The 23,080-nt window shown below is 40.1% G+C and overlaps 1 protein-coding gene across 2 annotated transcripts in view; it reads right to left on the bottom strand.

Annotated features, from left to right (window-relative positions):
* Positions 1-4,735: 4,735 nt before the first annotated feature.
* Map3k7 (mitogen-activated protein kinase kinase kinase 7) overlaps positions 4,736-23,080 on the bottom strand; it is a 58,007-nt gene continuing 39,662 nt past the window's right edge. For both annotated transcript variants that reach the window (XM_028780213.1, XM_028780214.1), the window contains 4 exons: positions 17,168-17,273; positions 12,424-12,485; positions 11,210-11,325; positions 4,736-8,732 (listed from right to left, as the gene is read on the bottom strand). In XM_028780213.1, the coding sequence (XP_028636046.1) occupies positions 8,552-8,732; positions 11,210-11,325; positions 12,424-12,485; positions 17,168-17,273 (465 nt within the window). In that variant the 3' untranslated portion in view covers positions 4,736-8,551. The remainder of the gene's footprint in view (positions 8,733-11,209; positions 11,326-12,423; positions 12,486-17,167; positions 17,274-23,080) is intronic.

Raw genomic sequence — 23,080 nt, 5'->3', positions numbered from 1 at the left:
GAATGCTTCCAATGATCAAACCTTTTCTGGGGATATAGAGAGCTTACAACACATCTTTGCAGAAGCCCCTTGCCCATATGTGAGTCTACAACAGATCTGATATTTCCCCCCAAAACCATAAAATCCTCCCAGTCCAGTTTAAGGGAAAACATTGAATCCACTGTAGACTCAAACACCAGCAACTGATGTCTGCAAAAGGGATCATGTATATAGTCATCTATAGCATTGCTGGAACACAACTCCATAGCTGTTGAGTGAAAAAGCCAAAAATCAAAACTGAAAAACCATTGATTCTTGATTAATCACAAATATGATGATAACTCAGAGTACATCTAAATTTAAAAGCCAAACCAGATAATATCTAAAAAAACAGAGTACGGATGTCTTTGGTATCTTGGGTTAGGCATTTTTTTTGGGGGGGGGTTGTGAACTAGCAATTAACAGGTGAGCCATCTCTCCATCTCTATGAGGCACATAAAAAGTATATACATTTAAAAGTAGATAAACTGGCCCCACTCTTTTCACAAACAGACGTGTCCATTGCCACAGCCCCCCATTGGGTTCCTTGGCCTGGCTCAGGTAAGACTATACCTCTGGTCCCAAGTGTGGGGAACCTTCGCAGAAGTTGGCCAAGGAGGCCCCGGAGGATTTTCCCCTCCTCCAACAATACAGGCTCTTGCCAGTCCTTTGGGTTGACCAAAGAACTAGAGATTAACCCCTAACACACACACCTTGTTGCAAAATATAGAGAAACCAAACTGGTACTGAGTGCTAAAATTCCTCCGTGTTAGCTAGCTTTCAAAGTGCTGGAAATTATATATGCTCTCTGTTTGGTAGAAAGGGCATCAGTGGTCTTACTCAGCTGTGGACCCTATGAACCAAAAGAACAAACTGATTGAACAATATGTTCCCATCTATGCTATAGTATAACAGTTGTTGTGTGGTGTGTGTGTGTTTGTGTGTGTGTGTGTGAGCAACTGCCCTTTGAGTGGACTTGAGGCCTCCAAGGAAGGGAGTCCATGCCTGGCATTGTAAGCCCAGCTAACCACCAATACCTGGAAGTCTAGACCCAAGTGTGGAACTACGAATGTTGTTTAACCAAACTGACACAGCATCTAACTGCCTTTTAAGTATCAGGTTTATACTCACAGACTAAAGCTTCTTTTGGCCTTAATCACAGAAAAGTAAGCTAAAAACCACAGTAAATGAGGAGTTAGGGCTCTGGGAGGAGTTGGGAAGAGAGTTGATCAAAATATATTGTATGAAGTTCTCAAAAGGCAAAACATAACCCAAGACACAATAACATACCCATTTGAATGGCTATGTTTAAAAGGATGGGGGCTGAAGAGATGACTTGGTCTTTAAGAGCACTGGTTGCTTTATCAGAGGACCCAGGGTCGATTCCCAGCACCCACATGGTGTCTCACAAAGGGCTATAACTCCAGTTCCAGGGGATCCCATAACCTCTTTTGGCCTCTGTGGGCACCAGGAACACACATGATGCATACACAGACGTATATGTAGGCTATGTACCAATACACATAAAATAGAAATAATTTGCAAAAAAAATCTTAAAGATGAAGGATCACATCATATGTTGACAAGGTGATGGAGAAACTGGAATTATCATCCTCTGTGAGATTATGAAATTGTACAATTACTTTGGGAAAACTTGTGAATTTTCTGAGCACTTAAAGACATACTTAGAAACTTTTAAGGTTACTTAAAATCTAGAGGAAATATGTCTATGTGAAGACAGATATAAGTCATAAATGTGTGATCTGGTCCAGCAGGTTGTTCTTTGGTGACAGGGTCCTGATGTGGAAGAGCCAAAGAGACACATAGTTCATAAGAGGTAGCATTGTCATGTCATATGGCATAATTTATTTAAATCATTTCATTTAAATATGTGTTTGCGTGAACTTCAAGCTTAAGTTTTAAGTTTCCCTATAGCTTTTCAAACATCCTTGGTGTTATTTCTTCCTTCATAGCATCTGTGCCCTATCATCCCTGTCTTGAGCTCCTTTCTCCACATGGTCCTTTTTTACTTTCTTGGCTCCTGAGGTTACTTTGCTTATATACTCACTTCAAGATCTGGAGCTCAGATCCACAAATAAGAGAGAACAGGTGACACTTGTCTCTCTGGGCTGCCTTATTTACCTGGAAACCTCATTATCTCACCGTTACAGCTGAGTAGTATTACATCGTGTGTATGTGTATCTTCCTTATGCATTCATCCCATTTAGGTTGTTTCCATTTCCTAGCTTTGTGAATAGAGAAGCAATGAAGCCAGCTGAGCAACCATCTCTGGTGGTAAGAAACTACAACCTTCAGATACATGGCAAGGAGTGGTATATACGTCCCAAATCTTTTATTGATTGGTTGGCTAGAGGCAAGGCCCCACTATATAGCTTAAAATGACCCCTAAACTCATCTTGCCTTAGTTTCCCAAGTGCTCAGACTATCGGCATGTGTCCATACTTAGCACTGATTATTACGATGTTTCTTCTTGTTGCTGTGACAAAATGCCCTGACAAAAGCAACTTAGGGAAGGAAGCATTTATTTTGGTTTCACAGTTCCAGGTGGCAGTTCATCATGGAACGGAATTCACAGTGGCAGGAGTTGGAGGCAACTGGTTACACTGGACCCATACAAAAAGGCAGAGAGTTCTCCATTCTGGTCACTCCAGATTCACTCCAGATTCCAGTTGCAGCCTGTCCACAGGAGCCGCTTCTCAGCACACCACCATCCCCAAGGGATTCTGAGTCTTGGTGCAGAACTAGGCTCCCCTTTGGCTAAGACAAATGGGCAGTAGCAACCAAAGAAGGGACACTTACCCAAGAAGGACACGACCAGATAACCATACTGAGGAGCATTTCAAATGCCAGATGCCCAGATCCCAATGAGGAAAAACGTTCTTTTGATGTACAGAAACTTTCAGGTCCCATTTATTGTTGGTCTTAGTCCCCGGGCTATGTGTCCTCTTCAGAAACTCCTTTCTGGTGCCACTAAGTTCAAGCCCATTCCCTATTTTCTACCATATTCAGGGTATACGGTCTTATGTTTAGTTCCTTAATCCATCTGGAATTGAGTTTTGTGCAGGAGGTAGATATGGATCACTTTGCAATCTTCTACATGCAGCCATGCCACAGTCTGACCAGAAACATTAAAGTTGCTGTCAGTTCCACAGCATTTTTTTTTTTTTGCCAATATACAGCTTTGCACTACAACTTGAAATCAGTTCACTTATTCAAGATTGTTTTAGATATGCTGAGTTTTTTGTGTTTCCATATAAAGTAGAAGATTCTTTTTCAATCCCTATGAAGAATCATGTTAGAACTGAAGATAAGGCAGACATACAACTTTAAAAATTAACACATTCTGTCAATTCCTTTGCTTCCTAGAAGATAAATCCTTAGCATTTACTCAGTAATTTCTGATGCCTTTAAAGCAACAACGGTGTGGCTGTTTTCTGGCATATGGAGGTCATCTGAATTAGGGCAAAGAATGAAGTTCCTCATGTGGAAATTTGAAATCACCAAGAAACGTCTACTCATGTCTCAGAAAAGCTTCCTGGAAAGTGGCCTTTGGTATTTTGGAAGACTCAGATTATAACATGAAAGCTACTGATTCCAAAGGCTGCCAAAAATAACTGATATGAAGGCCAGGTCCCTTAAACAGAAACTTCATTCTGGCAGGGCTGCGTGGCTGGATCCTGGCAGAAACAGCAAAGGCTAGGCAGGAAGGCAGGCTGGGGCCAGCCCTACACGGCTACTCATCTGTACTTTTGTGTACCACTATGTCATGAATCACAGATCACATGTGTGAGATATAAATCAAATACCCTAAGGCTTTGCACAGCCACTGAACAGTTCTAAACATTGTTCTGTGATGCAGTAACATGCAGTCTTTCCTAGGTAAAGATTTCTTTTTTTACTATATTTTCTTTGTATGAATGTTTTTGCCTGCATGTATATATGTGCACCATGTGCATCCTTGGTGCCCATGGAGGTCAGGAGAGGGTGTCATGTTCCCTTGGAACTAGAATTATGGAGTTGTGAGCCACTATGTGGGTGCTTGGAATTGAACCTGGATCCTCTAGAAAAGCAGCAAGTGGTTTTAACTGCTGAGGAATCTCTCTAGACCTTTTTCTTAAGACTTTTAGTGAGCAGGAGGCATCTATAATTCAACAAAACATTCTTAAAAGTTATACCAATCACTAGTATATACTAAAAATGTAACATGGACCTACCAACATGCAGCTTCCTATGACTGTATACAGTACAAATACTTCATACAAATGTAGGGGAATTCTTCAAGGGCTGAGATTCTGTAAAAAAAAAAAATAAATAAAATGATCTAAAGTGTTTCCAGACTATGATCTTGTACAGTGAAACAGGACACACCACATTCACTAAAACTAAAGTTTCTTTCAAAATCTAACACTGAGTTCTAAGTATTATCAGAAATTAATTAGAAAATCCTCTCAAAGGTATTAAAAAGAAGCCATTTATGTCAAAAGTGACAGCTTAAAAGAGGAAATCCACAGGGCAGGACTTCATTTAAGACTACAGACACTGTACGTTCTCTCTACAGCTAGTAGAGACCAGGGGTTGTCTACAGATGGGGTCTCGAAAGCGCATGGGGGGAGATTATGTGGTAGACATACTCAGGATGCCGACCGCTGGAGTGGTTTCATAAGTGTATGTATCTGTCAAAACTCAGTAAACTGTACACTTTGAAATGGATGTAGTTTATTATACATAATTATGCCTTAATTAAATATAAGTCTTTCTAATAGACAGAAACAAAAATATCACCACAGCAAAGATGACAGAGTTCAGACCACAGCTTAGTTCCTGTGTGCTGGCGGATCTTCTTTCAGTTGGCCCAGTACGCTTTACTTGTACTTCCATTTTGGGCATTTTGTCTCTCGGATGGAAAAGCGAATTCCAACTGAGTTAAGTGCCAACACTGAAGCACCCTCCAATTCACGGGGACATTAAGAACGCCGCAGTCATCCAGAACAGATATTTGGGTTGAGGAGGTGTAGAAATGTTTCCTCTGCTGATTAATGGGCAGTCTCCACACAAGTGACTCCACCCACACAGATGGAGATGGCAGAAGAGCAGATCCAGGGACAAAGGCTCACCTTAGGAACCCTACCTAGCCCTTGGCATCTTACAGGATGCTAAGGGATGCTTCTACAGTGAGGCCAACATGAACATGGAGCTTGACATTAGTAACAGTAGCTTAGCTTATCACTAAATACTGAAGGAGCAAGGAAACTAAAGGATAGAAATTAAAATATGTGTGCTTATCTAATAAGCTGGAGGGTTACTTGATATAAAGCAAAATGCTTACTGTAGCTTAGAAAAAACAATAAGAAGTTTGCAGTGAGAAGTCAGTCACTTTTATGCTGTACTCCAAAAATATAAAGAAGGCCCATGAAAAAATAAAGAGGATTTTTTTCTCACTTAAGTAATGTGTGTCTGTATGTGTACAAGAACCCTCAAGAACATAAGGAGTCAGATCTCCTGGAACTGGAGTTGCAGAGAGTTGTGAGTCTCCATGTGGGTGCTGGGCACAGAACCTTAGTTCTCTGCAGTAGTGAGTGGCCTTAACTGCTGAGCCTTCTCTCCAGCCCGATGACTCATGATTATGATACAGCATGCTGAGTATCCTAGGAAACTGGTGATTCAGCTATTTGTGTGCATGAGGTATAAACACCACTGGACAAACCCACAGCTCAGTCGCGCAGAGAAGCCAGCTACCATTTCTACATACCAGCCTGAAATAACAATCTGAATTTTATTAAAAACAAAAATAAATCCAAAAAGCCTCCTTCAGTTACATAGTATCCACAAGAATTTCTGCATCACATCATCTTACAAGAAATACTTGAACGACAGGAGTAAAAGTAGAACTTACTAGCTTGTGAAGAGAGGAGCTGGGTGTTAAAGACCACACACACACACACACACACACACACACACACACACACACACACACACACGGAGGAGGGGGAAACAAAACCACCGGTAACCTCTGGCTGCAGTAGGAGGTGGACTTGGGAGCATGACAGAAATTTGAAGGAAAAAGACATTCACTACTTAAAAATACTTCAGCAAAAAATAGCTGACCACTTGTAAATAACTTTAAGTAGATGTTTTCAGTATGACAGGTGACTGCAAAGTAACGTTCTTAACTGACTTTAATTCAACCCAGAGCATGGTTTTATTGCTGAGGAGGGCTTCCCTGCACACCACACAACCTTGCTTCTTTTCCTGGAAGCGAAAACAAAATGCCACTAGTGTCTGCAGGAACTGTCTGGTTCTTGGTCATCAATTTACAAACCTGTCTGCCTGTTTTCGACTTCCAGCCAAGAAGTGAGGCTTGAATAAATTGTAGAACAATTAGTGACCATCTGGCTCCTTGGTATGTTGGTTATTTGAAGGTTTTATAGGTAGAGACACTGAGGAAACTGGTACAGATTTCAAGTACGGATGGTGTGCTCACCTTCTGGGTAGCTGGAGCTTTAAAAATACATGTGAGTGTGGCGATGCACTTACTTAAGGCTGTCCAGGACTATAGTATTGAAAACCCCAAGGAACTGAGCATAAATAAGCAACTAACTGCTAACAATCTTTTGACATTGGTACCGTGAGTAAATATAGCATTTTCTTTCATTTGGTTATTTGAATACTTTCATCACATGACTACATACGATGATGATAACAAAATTTCCTTTAGTTGTAGGATGATCTTGCAAAACAACTGGCTAGAAATGAGCTTGCATCCATGTAACATAGAATCTACTGCAAAGTCAAGATACTTTCAACATGCTGCCTCACAGAGACCATGGCCCTTCCGCGGAGTGCCAGATGTACACACAGGTAGCAGTGACAGGGCGGAGCTGGTCTTTTGTCTCAGTCTACAGCTATCTTCTGTGTCAGTTTTATTTGACTACTAACGCTGAGTTCAACATTCACTTCACCTAATAGAATATGGGAATATAATCTTCTTTTTTATTTAAGTGAAAGAAGACACTTAGCTCCCAGGAGCTTTCTACTAACAGATTTTGAGGAAGGCACATGTTGCTATAAACTGTCCCTTACCTTTACTGTATACAGAAGGGATACATTATAAAACTCCCAGAGGAAAAAATAACAAAAAAGGTTATCTGTTTTAGCCTTAAAGAACACCTCTGATAGCTTCTTGTGCTCATCTGGAACACAGCAGATACATGCTAGATGTCCAGTCTAAGGACCACAGTGATCATCTTTTAGTTCCAGATATTCTTTTTACAAACATGAACACTATAAAAGTGAAGCTGACGGCATCCGATTTAAAAGACATTCATGGAGTGGTATCAAAATGTGTTAACATGGAGTGAAAAAATAGATCTTAGGGAATTTATCTTTTTTAATGGGATTTTATTATTACGTTTAAGTTATTTTGAAGGTTGGTAGTAAACTTATTGTTAACAATATAAATACTCTCTTTGTAAGTGTTCAAATTCTCTTAAAAGCATGGGAAGGCAGCAGGCATTCCAGAAATGACTTCAGAGGAAACAAATCCTCCAAATAGCTACAAAAAGTAGGTTTAATTTTACTCTTTTATCTTCCTTATTCCAGTCTTCTGATTTGCCTGCTGTCTTCCTTATTTGGTATAAGAGACACATAAGATATCTAAGCTCAAGCCTTTTTTATTTTTAGCTGGGCCAATTATTTGTGTTTCCATTATTTTTCAATTTTCTTCAAATATATCATAAAACAATTCAGTAACTGCTACAAGAAGGATCATTAAGTTACATCATGATCTTTCAATTTCATCTTCTACCAATATTAAAAGTCAGAAAAGCTTCTGTTTTCACCCAGGACTGAAAACGGGAAGAGTGTAGAAAAGAGTGTGTCATCAGTGTCGCAGAGGCGTTGCTCAGCCTTATGAAAATCAGCAAACTGGCTTTCACACACACAGCTGCCGAACTTACCTTTAACACTAACTGCTGGGACTACAGTTTGTATTGACCAGGATGTGTGGGCACAAACCCTGTCTTGAACTCAGCCTCAACGTTCTGTCCCTCTGTAATGTACCACCAGTTATTTTAATACCCTGTCTTTACATTGGTGCATACCATCTATAGGGGGAAATACCAGATTTTTGAGATGAGCGCTATGTAGAAAATTCTTGAGGTCCCACCTTTTACTACAGAGAAAAGACGATGCTTCCACACAGTAGCCAGTGTGATACCCCACCTGTCAGGTAGCTCACACCAGAAGCATGCATATACAGCCAAGTTCACTTCAAGTGCTCTGAAGCTGAGAACTCTTGCCTTCCCAAGCCACAGGTGCTATCGTCTGATGCAACAAGACAGTGGATTTTATATCCACCATAAGAAGAAAAATAACTGACATAACAAATGCAGCAAATAGAGGCATTTGGCATTCAGAACACGCCAAAAAGCTAACACTCATGAACTGTTATAATGGTTTGTCTTTTCTTAAAAAAAGGTCTTTGCATATTTTAAAATTTAAAGGTCCCAGAGAATCATGAAGTGCCTTGCCGTTTCTGCTGCTGGCTTCTGATGACCTCTAGTTGTTTTTTGCATTGCTGGTAATAAGTAGAAAGGCTTTTGTTTTCATCTAAAAGCTTTTTATGTTCCTGTACCAGACGAGATGTATTTTGCTGGTCCTTTTCATCCTGGTCCAATTCTGCAACTAGTTCTTGCCTACAAACAAATTACACAATATAACATTATACACAATGGGAAGATCCACACTGTTAGCTGATGAAGGAAACTTAGCTAATTAGAACATTTCCCCTATCATCCTGCAGCTTAAGTATATTACTCCAATATGATCCGAGGACAGAATAGGAATTACCACCCACTCATCTGTTAGAGATACACAAGAACCATAGCCCTTTCAATGAGTACCTAAGCAATCAGTGAATCAGAGAAATACTGCACTAAGTTTCAGAAAATTTCATTTGGTACCCTCTTTTTCTTGGTAGGAAGGAAGAAAAAAGGGCTCAGTTCCAGAAGATAGCACTGTGTCACAGTTCATACTTCACTTCTATGTGTCAATATCCTCCAATCGATATTCTGAACTCACAGTCCTACTTAACTATAGCTCTAGTGGTGGTGACAGAACATCTGCAAGCTAATTAAAAGAGACACTATCTCACTTAAAGTTCTTTTTAATTTTGAACAGCAAGAACAGTATCTGCAAACATTTTCCAGGAGATCCTCATTCTTACAGAGTAAAGTCCCTTAACTCTAAAGATATTAAATATTAGCCCCTAAAGGGAGAGTACTGGGTATAAATGAATAATAACATATTCTTATTATCAAAAGTAACTAACTTCTTAATAGTAAAAGTAAATATTCAGTAAGTACATTTAAAGTAAGTATTCAGGCTGGTGAATGATTAGTGGGTAAAAGGCCCTTGTCACCATGCCTGATGACAAGTTCAGTCTTTGAACTCACATAGTGAAAGAAGAGAATAGACTCCCACCAGCAGCTAGCTGTCTTGTGACAGGTACACACAGGCATGCCATACCATGTCCACACCTACTGCCCACATAATAAATAACTACTTAAAAAAATTTAAAGCAAGTACTTTGATCAACTGTTAAAGTTTTACATCCACCTATATCCAACATTTCTATTTGGTTAGCAGAGAACTCTTCTTTCACACAAAGTATGGCAGGGCAGGTTAAACATGGAAATATTTATGGCAGGCCTCCTCTCCAAATACAAAGTGCCAGAAGGTCCATAGCTACTTCTTCAGCTTTAAGACCACAATATTCAACTTCCTATTCATGGTTTCTTTAAGATACAATCATTTAAATTATTATGCTACTTTCCTCTTTTTCAAACATATTCATTTATTACATATTCATATTATTTATTTATTGTGTGTGCATGCTCATGCATGCCACGGTGTGTGTGGAGATGAGAGGACAACCTGGGGTGACAGTCTCTTCTCCCATCCGTGGGTTCTGGAGATGTCAGCTTGGTTTCAAGTGCCCTACCCACTGAGCCACCTCACTGTCCTAGTCTCCCTTTCTGAAGCACAAGTTACTCTGGAACACAAGAAATTTTACTTCAACGCAAGAATTCTACTTCCATATATACATTTACTTATCACATTTTCCCCTACAACATTTTAGTTGTCATTCTTCACAAGTCTAAAATTTTACAAGGGTCATGCTTAAGAAAAGTGAATATCAACCTCCTACACAAAACCAAACAATCCACCTATTTAAAACTAAGATAGGAGTTTTTAAAAACAGAAGGCATGCAGTTTCTATGAGAAACAGAGACATAGGTGACTATATATAACATTACCTCCAAAACAGTTACAGGTACAAAACAAAAGCACTGTCACAAGTAACCCAACTCTATTCAACACACAACACCGTGCAGACAAGATGCCTCGAAGAACAAACTCAATTGAGTGACAGGAAAACACATTACCTTACCTTTGGTGGACAACCGATAAACCTTTGTGGTGGTAACTCTAAACAGCCTCTGACAGCACACATGTGGGTATACAACCAGTTTATTTTCCTTAGCACTATGTGATGTTGTGATCAAAAGGGTGAGTTCCAGATGAAACCAACTAAAGGGCACTTATTTAACATAAACCTACATGGAAATACCTTTTTAAAGGTCTGCGTTTATTCATTAACGTAATTATTTTCTGAGAAGGGTCTTACTGTGTAGCTCAGGATGGCCTTGAACTTACAAAGTTCTGCCAGCCTCCATCTCTCAAGTGTTGACACTAAAGGCATGTGTCACCACCACAGCCTAAAGACTTATTTTGAATTATGTGTATGTATGTATACATGTGTGTGGGTCTGTGCACAATGAATTCAGTGCCCTCGGAGGCTGGAAGAAGGCATTGGATGGATACCCTGGAGCAGGAGTTACAGATGACTGAGCTGGCTAGGGTAGGTGTGATCCTCTGTAAGAGCAACGTGTGCTCTTAATTTGCTGAGCCATCCTCTAGCTCCTAGAATTATATTTAATGACTAATGTTAGGACTTTTAAGATAAAAATTTCTTAAAGTCTTTTAAAATAATGTTCCTACATCAATATATTTTAAATCCAAATAATAGTATTTTATTTTAACTTTTTTTTTTTTAAAAAAGGTATTTTTAGCTTTTATTTGTTAAAAAAAAAAGGGGAGGGGGACTTACTTTCTCTGTAGTAACAATGCGATTTCTGTTTGAACTTTCATATACTCCTGTGCCATTTTACAATGCTGTTCGAACACTGCCATGGATTCCTTGGAGTTTGGGCATGGTGCTAGAGGCTGGAAAGAAAGCAGAACTGTTAAGGTTAAACCTCAGTGTCTACCTAGATGCTGGTCAAGGCAGAGATTGTTTCTGACATTCTTAGAGCTCTAAAGCAATGTAAGTGAAAGGAAGTGAGCTGAAGAGCCCACCAGGCCAACGGACAGTGTCAACCCCTCAGCCACACAGTGAGCCAGGTTAGACCTTGTGAACAAAATGAAAGAAAACACATGGGTGTCAGAAAGGGATCGAAAGGGGGATGGGTAGCGGGGTGAAGAAGTAGGAGTGTGACCAGAGTGAGCAGGTTAGGGTAATCAGAATGCACTTCATCCGTTCACAAACTCTCAAGAACAAATTCACTAAAAGTTGTTTTTTAAATGGTATGCTGTGTCCTGGGCTCCCTTGTCAGCGAGCTCAGAATGGCTGAAGAGAGCAGGTGAAGGTCTGGCATGACATTTCCTGCTACAGAGCTAGAACATACTAAAGACCATTCTTTTAAGGGACTGGGCTGTGTTGTCCAGGTAGATCTGCAGTTCTCTGTCCTATGTTTGCCTTCCATGTGGCCTCGCTCCCAAAATGCTTATAATTTTCTACTCATAAAAATCATTAGAAACATTACTTATACTTTCAGTCATTATAAACCTATGGATGCATTACAAATGTCTTAAACGGCAAGGAGCTCACGATTTTTCTATCTTAATACACTAAAAAATCAAGGAGTGCAAATGCTATACATGGCAGTCCTACAATAGAGAGGGAACTATTTTAAGAGGACTGTTAGGATAAGAACATAGACTTATGTCACTCCCAAACCTAGCTAACTTTTAAAAAAGGAAAAAGAAAGAGATAGATTTTCAGATAGGCTCTCTGTGGTTCAGGATTCCCTCAAACTTGTCTTGTAGCTGGAGTTAACCTTGAACCCCTGACTCTCTTGCTTCTGTTCCCAAGTACTAGGATTAGAGATGTGAGCACCATGTCTGGCAAAGACATTTATGTGACTTTCATTTTACAGCTGAAGGAGGACAACTAAAAGCAGATCTAAGTAGACAGGAGGAACACACTGTGAATGCCATCAACTCCTTCAGGAGGAATAGCAAACAGAGAGAGTGCTTCTTTACCTGTAGCTGGTGATCCAGTGTAAGATATGCCATTGGGATGGAGTTATCTGAGCCATTAGTATCTGGAAGGAAAGCATGCACTTCATTTATTAATTCATGAGTGTAATTATTCACTTGTTGAATGATAACAAGTAAAAAACAAAAACAACTATGAGATGTCATCCCTCTCCCTAAATAGAAATTACTGTTACTGATGATGGATAGAGTCTGGTTCTGAATTCTGAAGGAAGAAAAGGGAACATGTGATCATGTATATCAAAATACAAGCATAGTCTACAATCTAAGTTGGCTATAAACTAAACAGTACACTACATATTAAAGATCATAGGCCCTCGTTTAATTGAAAACAAAAAGACATGACACGCAGCCTTTCTATTTTAAACTCAGTCCTAGCTGATCCTATGCCACTCAGGCCCACATTCCTTTCCTCGTGTTCTGTTTACCAGGAGACTGGGTCAACTGTCAGCACCAGTGTGCTCAGGAGAGAGAAAAGCAAGTGTTATAGACTCTCCAGAGGTCCTTTTCAGTTGATGCAGATGTGATGTGAACACCCCAGCCCGTCCGTCATCAGACACTACTGGGAAGAATATAGGACACAAATAACAGAGGATAAAAGGCATTCAGAGGTCTGGCTTAACACTATGTTCCAAACAGTTACACTAGTGAATTCAAGCCACCAGCCAATCTTATCAAAGGATTCAGAGGAAGGACAACTGCCCTCCCACTGACTGGGACAGATTACAGCAAGGTCACGTGTGATGACAGTGGGGATGCTGCATGGGGTCCAGTGAGAAAAGCTAAGGAAGGTGATGACCCACTCAAACCCTGCTTTCCACAAGACAAAATGATAGACCCTAACTAAGAGGAGAATGAGCTATCTTGGAAAGTGTCCTCACTTAAACACTTCCTTCCCCGTTCTTCCCCTCACCATGGATACTCTACCCCACACTGTGCCGGCATGCACTCTCACAGCTACTCCAGAAGCAAGTTGTTGATATTTTAGAACCACTGTGCTGGTTCACGAAGGGACAACTAAGGTCCTTTATTGGATTTCATCTTTGTTCTCTAAAATCAACAAGTGATATTTCACTTTCTCTTTTCTGCCTAAGTTGGAATACAGCTTCTAGTTTCTAATATAAACAACTGGTCACAAGATAGCATAGTTACTGCATGGAAATTTATTTTTATACTTACTAATTAAACATGACCTCTTTTCATGAAATATTAAAACTCACATTTGTTTTGGTTAACTCAAGTAAGGCAAAATTTCTGTTTTTTTCAAACACAACAGGTATTAGTACCATCATTTCTTTACATTCCCTTAGTGGTGATTTGAATGAGAATGATTCTCATTGGCTCATACACCTGAAGGGTTTGGGAAGAATTAGGAGGTTTGGCCTTGTTGGAGGAGATATGTCACCGGGGTGGACTCTGTCTGAGGGTTCAAAGACTTGTGCCACTTCCAGGGTCTGTCTATCTGGCTCCTATTTGTGGATGACATGCCACATTGTTGATTTACATGTACAAGTCTGGGCTGAAATTAGGAAACCCCACCAAGGCAATGTTAGGGAGAACAGTCCCTTAGTTTAGGGGGATTGGGACGAGGATGAGGATGATGATGTCATCATAATGATGTCATCATCATTAACAACAACAGCAGCAACACAGGAACAATAGTCCAACAATAATAACAGCAGCTGGTGTCACCCCAATGGCTAGAGGCACGTCACTATGTATCACTGTAGAGGAATCTTGGGGAGATTTTGCTACTATTAATGTCTAACTTACCCAAAGGAGAGATTATTATACACCCCTCACTAAACAGTTCTAAATTATATGACACAGGGAAAAGCTGCTCAGTTAATTTTTAAAATGAAACTATAAACTTGACTAAGCCACACCAGGTATCTATAAATATTAGAATCTTATTTTACTTTGTGAAGACAGAAAACTAACTTCAAAATTTCAGTTTAATTGGTACTTATTTTTTTCTTTTGGTTTTTGAGACGGGGTTTCTGTGTAGCCTTGGCTATCCTGGAACTCTCTTTGTAGACCAGTCTGGCCTTGATCTCACAGAGATCCCCTGCCTCTGCCTCCTGAGTGTTGAGATTAAAAGTGAGTGCACCACAACCTGCTTAATTTCAAATGACTTCATCTTCTGAGGTTTAAGAGACCACCTTCTCTTTGGATGTACTAAACACAGATCAAGATCTTCCTTAGATACAGTGCTAAGTGTGTGTTAAGGCATCGCTTTACTTCTGCGCACTCATGATGAAACCCTATCCTTCCCTTTGGACAGGAATGTTTAATCCATCATCATGACAAACTGAGCTATTCACACCGGAGTTTAATAAATTAAAGGCTTTCAAATGTCTATGCATTTGAAATGAAGTCTCTCAAGAGAGCAACGAAAGGTTGCCAAATAGGTTTTTTTCTCACGTAGGCATATATTCTGTGTTCTTAAAAGCCAGAGGCTAATACTCAGGAAATAACACCAACAATTAACAAAAGGGATCTCATGAAATTCCAAAGCTTTTTCACAGCAAAAGAAACAGTTAAGCCGGGTGTGGTAGCTTTTAATCCCAGCACTTGTGCGGCATAAACAGGCAAATCTGTGAGTTCAAAGCCCACAGGGTCTACCATAGTAAGTTTTGAGGCCAGCCAGTAACAAACACACTGTAAAATCCTGCTTCTCCTACAAACTAACTGACTGACCGACCGACTGACCGACCAACTGACCGACCAACCAACCAACCAACCAACCAACCACAAACAAGTTAAATACAGTCTATAGAGTGGGGGGAAAAACTTTCCTGGTTATATATCTGTATATTTAGAATAAAAACAACAACAACAAAAAAATCCGAAAAACAAAAAACCCTGGAGAAACCAAGCAGCCAATCAAATCAGTACACAGACTAATGATTAGACAGTTTCCAAAAACTGTAATACAAATGGCTAATAAACACATGAGAAATGACCTGGTCAAAACCAGCACTGATTAGGTCATTGGTCTTAGAGGGAAACCTAAAGCTATCTTACTAATTATCATGCTAAATTAACATGTTGTAAAAGTGCCTTCTAAACAGTGATATTTATTCCTATAGATTAGAGTTGCTTTCAACCTTGGCCAGAGAAACTTCTTTTTGAAGTGGCAGTAGTTAATGCAGAGGGGGGTGGAGGGAACTGGCTAAAGTGTTAAGAATCAGTAATTGTGAGTCCTAAATGGGACAGCTGTATCAACAACCCAAGGCTCAGGGAATATCACAGAAGAGGAAAGAATCTAAGAACCAGAGGATCTCCAGAAGGCTGTGAAATGCTGTCGGACAGACAGGGTCTAGACACTACACTCATGAATCCAATGCAGCTGTGGCTACCCATACAATATTAAGCCAGTCAACAAACCAGCATAGATGAGGAAGAGGCTCATGAGGTTCCATCCTTAGCTGAGGAATTGACAGCTGCTGGGAAAGGGAGTTAGAAGCATTTTTCTTGGAGGGGTGCGGCTGTTGCCAGGTTGCCCATGCTTGGTGGCTGATCTAAACCCATGGGTATTTGGGGAACAGTAATTGGATTCAGTGGGTCATAAAATAGAAGACACAAAGGAAGAAGGAACATGCTGGGGAGTGGATCCAAAAGGAGTAGGATAATGGTTCTGGCTATGACCAAGCTACATTGTGTACATGCATGAAACTGTTGAAGAATAAAAGATGCTCTTATGGGGGAAAACAGAAAATGTTCAACCTCACTAGCCATTGGGGAAAAAATGCAAATGGGAACTTTACTACAATCTCATTTCAGCTGCCAAAAGATCACCTTTACGTAAACTTGTCGAGCCATCTTGAAATCAATACAGAAGTTCTTCAGACCCAGTTATACACTCCTGGGTATTTACCCAGAGGACTTAAGCTCAACGAATCTCAGCAATACTCACACATCCATGTTCACTGAAGCACTAGTCACAACAGCTGAGTTACAGAACTTACTGGGATATTCAACAACAGAGAATAAAGAACATGTGGCATGTATACACAATAGGGTTTTCAGTATGTCCCTTGTAGGAAAACGGACACAACTGGAAACAAGTAAAACTAGTCTTTGAAAAGTATTTGTCTTCTCTCTTTTGTGGTTCCTTAACTTTACAGATACATAGAATCATGTCTGTATAAAAGACATCAAGTAGAAGTGAAATTGTCTAAGAGGAACAACAAGGGCTAAAGGGAGGAGGATGGGTGAAAAGAGAGGTAGGGGTTATATTCATTATTTATGGGATACTTTAGTGAAAATGTCCTTACACAACACAGTCACTGAGGAGTTGGAGTAGGGGTGGATATGGTCTAAATATACTGTATTCATATATAAAATATTAAATAATATATAATAAAAAGTAGAAAGTGAAATAAAGATGGTGGTTATTGTTACCGATGTAAGAACTGGAGTTACTGAAAAGTTCCAATAGGAACAATCATGATACAGAACTCACAGGGTGAAGTACAAGAACACTTGTTTCCGAACTGGAAAAATCTAATTTTAATATATGTGTTTAGTATGTGGGCAGAAAAAACATACACAGGGTATGGCAGTCAGTCTCTGCCATAATACTCCAAGGGCATTTTAAAAGTTGCTGCCAAATAGTTGATTTTATAAACAAGAAAATCTAAATAATGATATCATGCCTGTCTTTGTAAAGGTTAATGCCTCTCACGTCACTCGGTTTTATATGACAAGGAACTAAACTGGTCACCTGTGGAATCATCAGGGGTCCAAGGATGACTGCGAGCTGGCTTCTCTGAGGTTGGTCCTGAGGTAGTGATCATTCTGACACTAGGGCTGGATGACCTACTGCTCACCTGTGAAGAAACGGCAGGAGGAAAAGGTGTCACTTTGTTCTTTTATTAAAGAATGACAAGACAAATCTTCATGTCCAATAAGAGGCAAAAGATTTCCATTTTTACTAGTAGATGCCTACAACTCTTGAAAATGGCATTCTAAGTATATAATTAATGTATATCAAATCCACTATGCATTCAAACATCTCTTCAAAACTTACAAGCTTGGATGAGAGTCAGTAGAGAAATAAAGCCCACAACACAAAAGTAGAGAGGGAGCCCTTAAGCTGACAGTGCTAAGACTTCACAACCTAGAGCCTTGGAGTGTCTGTTCTGTTGAGAGGAACTAGTAATAGAGCCACCAATTCTTAGTAGAATAAGAAGGCCTGCTTAATCCCTGCTTAAAGCCAACGTTCAGGAATGTTTTGTTCTCTGGGAAAGAGAAAACTAGAAAAAAATGAAAAACCTTCCAACAAAAGCAGTTGGCAAGCCCAGCATGGTGGCAGACAGCTTCAATCACCACTTGGAGGCAGAAGCAGGAGTATCATGAAAGTCCCTTTTATGGACACTAAATGAAGGAAGACAGAACCGAGCATAAGTATATGGAAAGTATGAGAAATGAGACAAACCCATGTCCCATGTTCTACATGGTCGGACACAGTCAAATTCCAGAAAATAGACAAGCAAAAAATAGAAGCCGCCTCCACAGGGAAATGGCAGCTACAGGTGAAGGCGTCCCTAAGTCAACAGATCTGAAATTAGAAATGCTTTGAAACCTGAAACTTCAAGTGCTCACAAGATGCCACAAGTAGAAACTGTGTACCTAACAAACACCTCATGTGACAGGCCACAGTCAAAACACAAGCACACTGAAGCCATCATTTAAGTGACCTGCATGGGAGGCATATTGTACAGGGAAAACAAATGCATGTCAAGTACAGGCCTGGGCCTCATGACCCAGGTGTCCCGTTATATACATGGATATATTTCAAACTCTGGAAGAAAAACACCCTCGGAATTAGAAACACAACCTGTTTCATGCTTTTCAGAAGAAATATTCAACACACACACTCACAAACCATGAGCTATGGCTACCATGGAAGCCAGAGAAGTGGGGTACTAGCTAGAGAACGCTGGCAGGAAACTGCCAGCAGCCTGGAGTAAGTGAAGAGTGTGCTCAGAACAGCATCTGCAGTGATAAACCCAACCTACCACCCATACTGAAAACCATAGGTAAGAAAACAGTAACGAACTTACAAAACTTCCAAATAACACAGAAATATAATCTACAGTATAATAAAACCAGAATAAGCAAGAACATTGTCTTTAATATGCTTGTGCTATTCAGGAAGAGTAGAGGTATTAAGCAGGCTGGGTACAAATGTTAAAATCTCAAAGGTATTTACGAAAAGTAGCACAATCTAATTCTTAACCCAGAAAGACAAAGGTGATAAGAAATGAGAAATGTACCTATCCCACTTCAAAGATGGTAAGAAGATAAAGAAGAGCCTAAAGATGGAAGTTTTACCAGGAAAAGAACAAATACAAACTACAGTATTAAAGCACAAAATGAAACAAAGCAAAATCCTCAACTACGGGGTGAGAGATGGCTTGGTGGTTAAAAGTGCTTCCTGTCTCCAAAGGACTTACTTTCCAGAGGGCTGAGGAGGTTCACAACTCCAGCCTCAGGGGATGTGATGTCCTATCTGGCCTTTTTGGGGACCCAAACACAAGTAGCATGCATATGTGCACATACACAAAGACAAACACATAAGTGAAAGAAAAAAATAAAGCCCCAATTAAATAGTCAGGATGGATTAAATGTGATCCTAAGAGACAAATCTAATTTACAGAAGTTAAAAAAACAGAGGCTGGAAAGATGACTCAGTTGTTAAGAGCACTCACTGCTCCTCTACAGTACTCAGGTCTGGTTCTCAGTACGTACATCAGATGAGTCACATGTGCCTGAACTCCAGCTCCAGGAGATCTAGCATACCCTGCCTCCTCAGGCACCTGCACGCTCCTGCACATCCACACCTCCCATTAAAAACAATAGAAGTGTGAAAAATTAGAAAAAAAACTGAAGTTAAATAGAAATAATAAACCATGCAAAAAAGCACTCTAAGTTATATCAGTAGAATATTAATATTAGAGACTATATTAAAGCCAAACAAATTAAGAAGAAGCACGGATGTGAAGGGTTCTATGGCAAGGAAAATCTTGAGGATGTAAAAAGGGAGAGGAGTCCTAACCTTGAAGTCCAGCAGGAGCCTCTCAACAGCAGAGAAGTTAGCATTCGATCACAGGAATGTAGGCCTTCTCCCTTCCCTGCCATAAGTTTCCTAAGCATTTCGCCTGAAACTTCACTTACAGAAAAAGATGTGTACTAATCTCCTTCTACACACCAGGAGCTTGGGGGTTCATCTAACACATCTCTAATTCTACCCTATAATCTTGCTTATTCAAAGAGAAACAAAGAAACAGAAAGGATTCTTACCAACCCTGAGCTGTAACTTGAGAGTAACCAAATGGTCTATAGGGTGAGTGCTAAGACAACTCTAACTGTCCCTGGAGGAACCCCACCCACACTTGAGGATGTCTTACTCTGCAGCATTCTGAGAAGCATCTGAGCACCTCCCCCCCCCCCACCCCATCCCTGAGAGCTAGTCCTAAAATTCTTCCAGCATCAAAACTACATTTCCTGGTTTGGCCCATGCTGATGTCCCTAAAGCCTAGAGGAACTAATTCCTCAGGCTGCAGATGGTAGCAGTGTGTCTCTGCCCACTCAGAGTCTCAGCTTCTGCTCCACCATTTATTAGTACCACAGTTTTAAGTAAGTTCCAAGACACAACAGTAAAATGAGGGCACATTAAAGGCCTTGATAAAAAGAACAATGTTCTTTAAGTTGTGTTTACTAGTAAACACAAGCTGAGATCATGCAGTGGTGCATAGCACTAACTAGTCCCTCCCTAGTTCAAAACCAGGTCTATAAGGTATCACTAGGATGGTTCCCAAGGAAAATTCCTTGGAATTTTGGTTATATTTATATTCAGTTCCTACATAAACTTGGGCCTGATATTGTTATCAAAGACCCCTCCACAAACTAACTTCTCAAGGACAGAGAAAAAAACTAGTACGAAAATCTAAAGTTCTCAAACACATTAACTGTTCTTTTTAAAAGTATCTAAGAAAATATATGGCATAAGTAAGAAAATTAAGTACCACTTGACATTAAAAACAACAGTTTGTGCTCACTTACATTACAGCTCTGAACAATCAGGGAAAACACTGCCTTATAGGATCTGCTCTTCAAACGCTGCTGCTCCTAAATTCTCTCCAGCTATTACAGCTTTCCAGCTGCTTCTCCCTGAAGCCATTCCCAGTTTACCCTCTTCTTACATAAACCAGAGTTCATAGATGTAGAGCAACAACTGACAGAAATGCCACATGGCAACTTGGGGCAGCAAAAGAATGTAAGTCAAATATAAACTCCTGGGGTGAACTGCCAGCAGGAGACACAGACCATAACTGGCCTTTGGCTGGAATCTTATCTCTGTATTTATGAACCGGGATGGAAAGTGATTTTATAGACAAAAATAAAGCTTATGCTTTTATGTCTCATGTGGAAGACCAGGAAGTAATTCCATTAAATCAAGAACTTTCATGTTCCGTGCTATCACATACATTTGAAAGCCTTTCATACCTTTTAGAATCATAGTTACTGAAGTCACAGAAGCACAAAACAGAGACCAGGGCTGCTGCTTGTCTTATAAACTTTAAAGCACAGATGTAGTGGGTTTAAATGGGCACTTCCTCTATGGCAGTCCTAGGTACTCACAACAGTTCCTGAAATGCTCTTAAATCCAAACACATACAATTTCAGTCGGAGACTTGCACCATTATAGCTTTTTGTTTTGTAAGTCAGGACCTCACTACATAGTACACACTAGCCTTGAACACACAAGGGCATCAGGAGCTATTATCCACTAAACTCGTCCTTCCCATTCCCTCCCACCCCCACATAGAGAGAACAGAATGTAAGAGTTAGCTGCTTCCCCAGTGCTATTTTCATTTCATATCTGGACAGCAAGAATACTATCATGAAGACAAAGACGTATTACCAAGAGCTCTAGCAGGCATATACTCGCTTGTATGGTGGAAGGCCTGTAACACATCAGCACCTACTGTGTGTACTCTCATATTCTGTAGGAACCCCTAACAGCAGGTGTGACAAAGCCTAGTTGCATAAAGGTTGCTGGAGCTCAGGACAATTAAGGAGGATGTTGGGTTCATATTAGTGTCTGATTCTCTAGATAATGGTAACGGTATCACTGTGGAATGGTAGATGTATACTGGATGGAATCCCAAAAGGGATATGAAGTCTACTCTACAGTACATCATTTTAGTGAAACAGGAAGGTTTGCCTACATGTTTAACAAGTAAATGATCTAGTCACCCATCTAGATCCACTATTACGGTATTTATTACGGGTTAGCCTGGCTCAGTAATATAATAGTTAATCATTACTGGAAAACTACTTAAATAATGAAATTACAGACAATGCGAAACCATAGCACTCAACACTGACTAGGATCACTTCAGTACAAATTACATGTAGTTTTTTGATTATTTTGTTTGTTTTTTTTGAGACATTAGTCTCAAATTCATTATGCAAAGAATGAAAGATGACCTTGAATATATAATCCTCCTGCTACCTCCACCTCCCAAGCACTGGATTATCCCCATATCTAGTTCTCCATGTGCTGAGGATAAACCCCAGGCAGGCAAGTACTCTACCAACTAAGCTAATCTCCAGTCTTTAAGACAGAATGATAAAGTTTATAGTGTGCCACTGATTCTGACTTGCATCCACAATCTCTTAACAGGGAACTGAAAGCATAAGGGAAAAGACAGACTTAGGTTCAGGTTCTATAATTCTCAGTCGACCCATCTGCAAAAAAAGTATTCAGTGTCTACGGTTAAGATACAGGTATTAACTCATGAAGGCTGGATGCCCCAGGGGGTGGGAATTTTGAGGGTGGGGAGGTGGGAGTGGGGGGGAATAGATAGAGGTTACATCCACAGAGAAGAAGGAGGAGGGGTGAGGGGATTGGGGGTTCCGGGGTGGGTGGGGGATGGGGTAAGGGGACAACATAGGAAATGTAAATAAAACATCCAATAAAAAAAAATAATAATAATAAAAAAGGCAATCTCTTCTTAAAAAAAAAAAAAAAGATACAGGTATTAAGGGTCTGCCTGGTACCAAAATCAGTGCATAACAAACAGCAGTTTTATTAGTAGTAGTTCTCCAACTCTAAGAAAATGTATCAGGTAAGTATGGTCTGATTAAAAAAAGACTTGGTATTGGGGTGGGAGTGATATTTGCCTAGCACAAAGAAAGCCTGGGTCTGGTTCCCAATAGCACACATAGATAGGATGTGGTGGTAGACACCTAGAAGTCCTTGGAGGGTAGGGGCAGGAGAATCAGGAGGTCAAGGTCTTCTTTTGCTACATGGTTTGAGGCCAGCCAGAAATATATTAGCCTTGCCTGAAGTCTCTAGCCAAAGGCTGCCAGCAACACACTGGTAGAAGAAAGTTGGGTTTACTATTGTTGTGGTGCTTAAGGCTATCTATAGGGCACCATAAAACATCTCTGTAAGAGTGCTTTAGAAGGAAATTCATAAGACTTTGGATTTAGGGGAGGACAGAGGTTCACTCTCCTTTGCCTGCTGCCAACAATAGGGGCCGTTCTTTTTTTTTTTGCAGGCAATGGATTTATTGCAATATTTTTAAATATATATGCATATATATGTATATATACATTTATT

This window comes from Grammomys surdaster, unplaced genomic scaffold (genome assembly GCF_004785775.1).
Source record: "Grammomys surdaster isolate TR1022 unplaced genomic scaffold, NIH_TR_1.0 97, whole genome shotgun sequence".
In the NCBI taxonomy this organism is placed as follows: domain Eukaryota; kingdom Metazoa; phylum Chordata; class Mammalia; order Rodentia; family Muridae; genus Grammomys; species Grammomys surdaster.
This window is presented reverse-complemented; position numbering and strand designations above follow the sequence as displayed.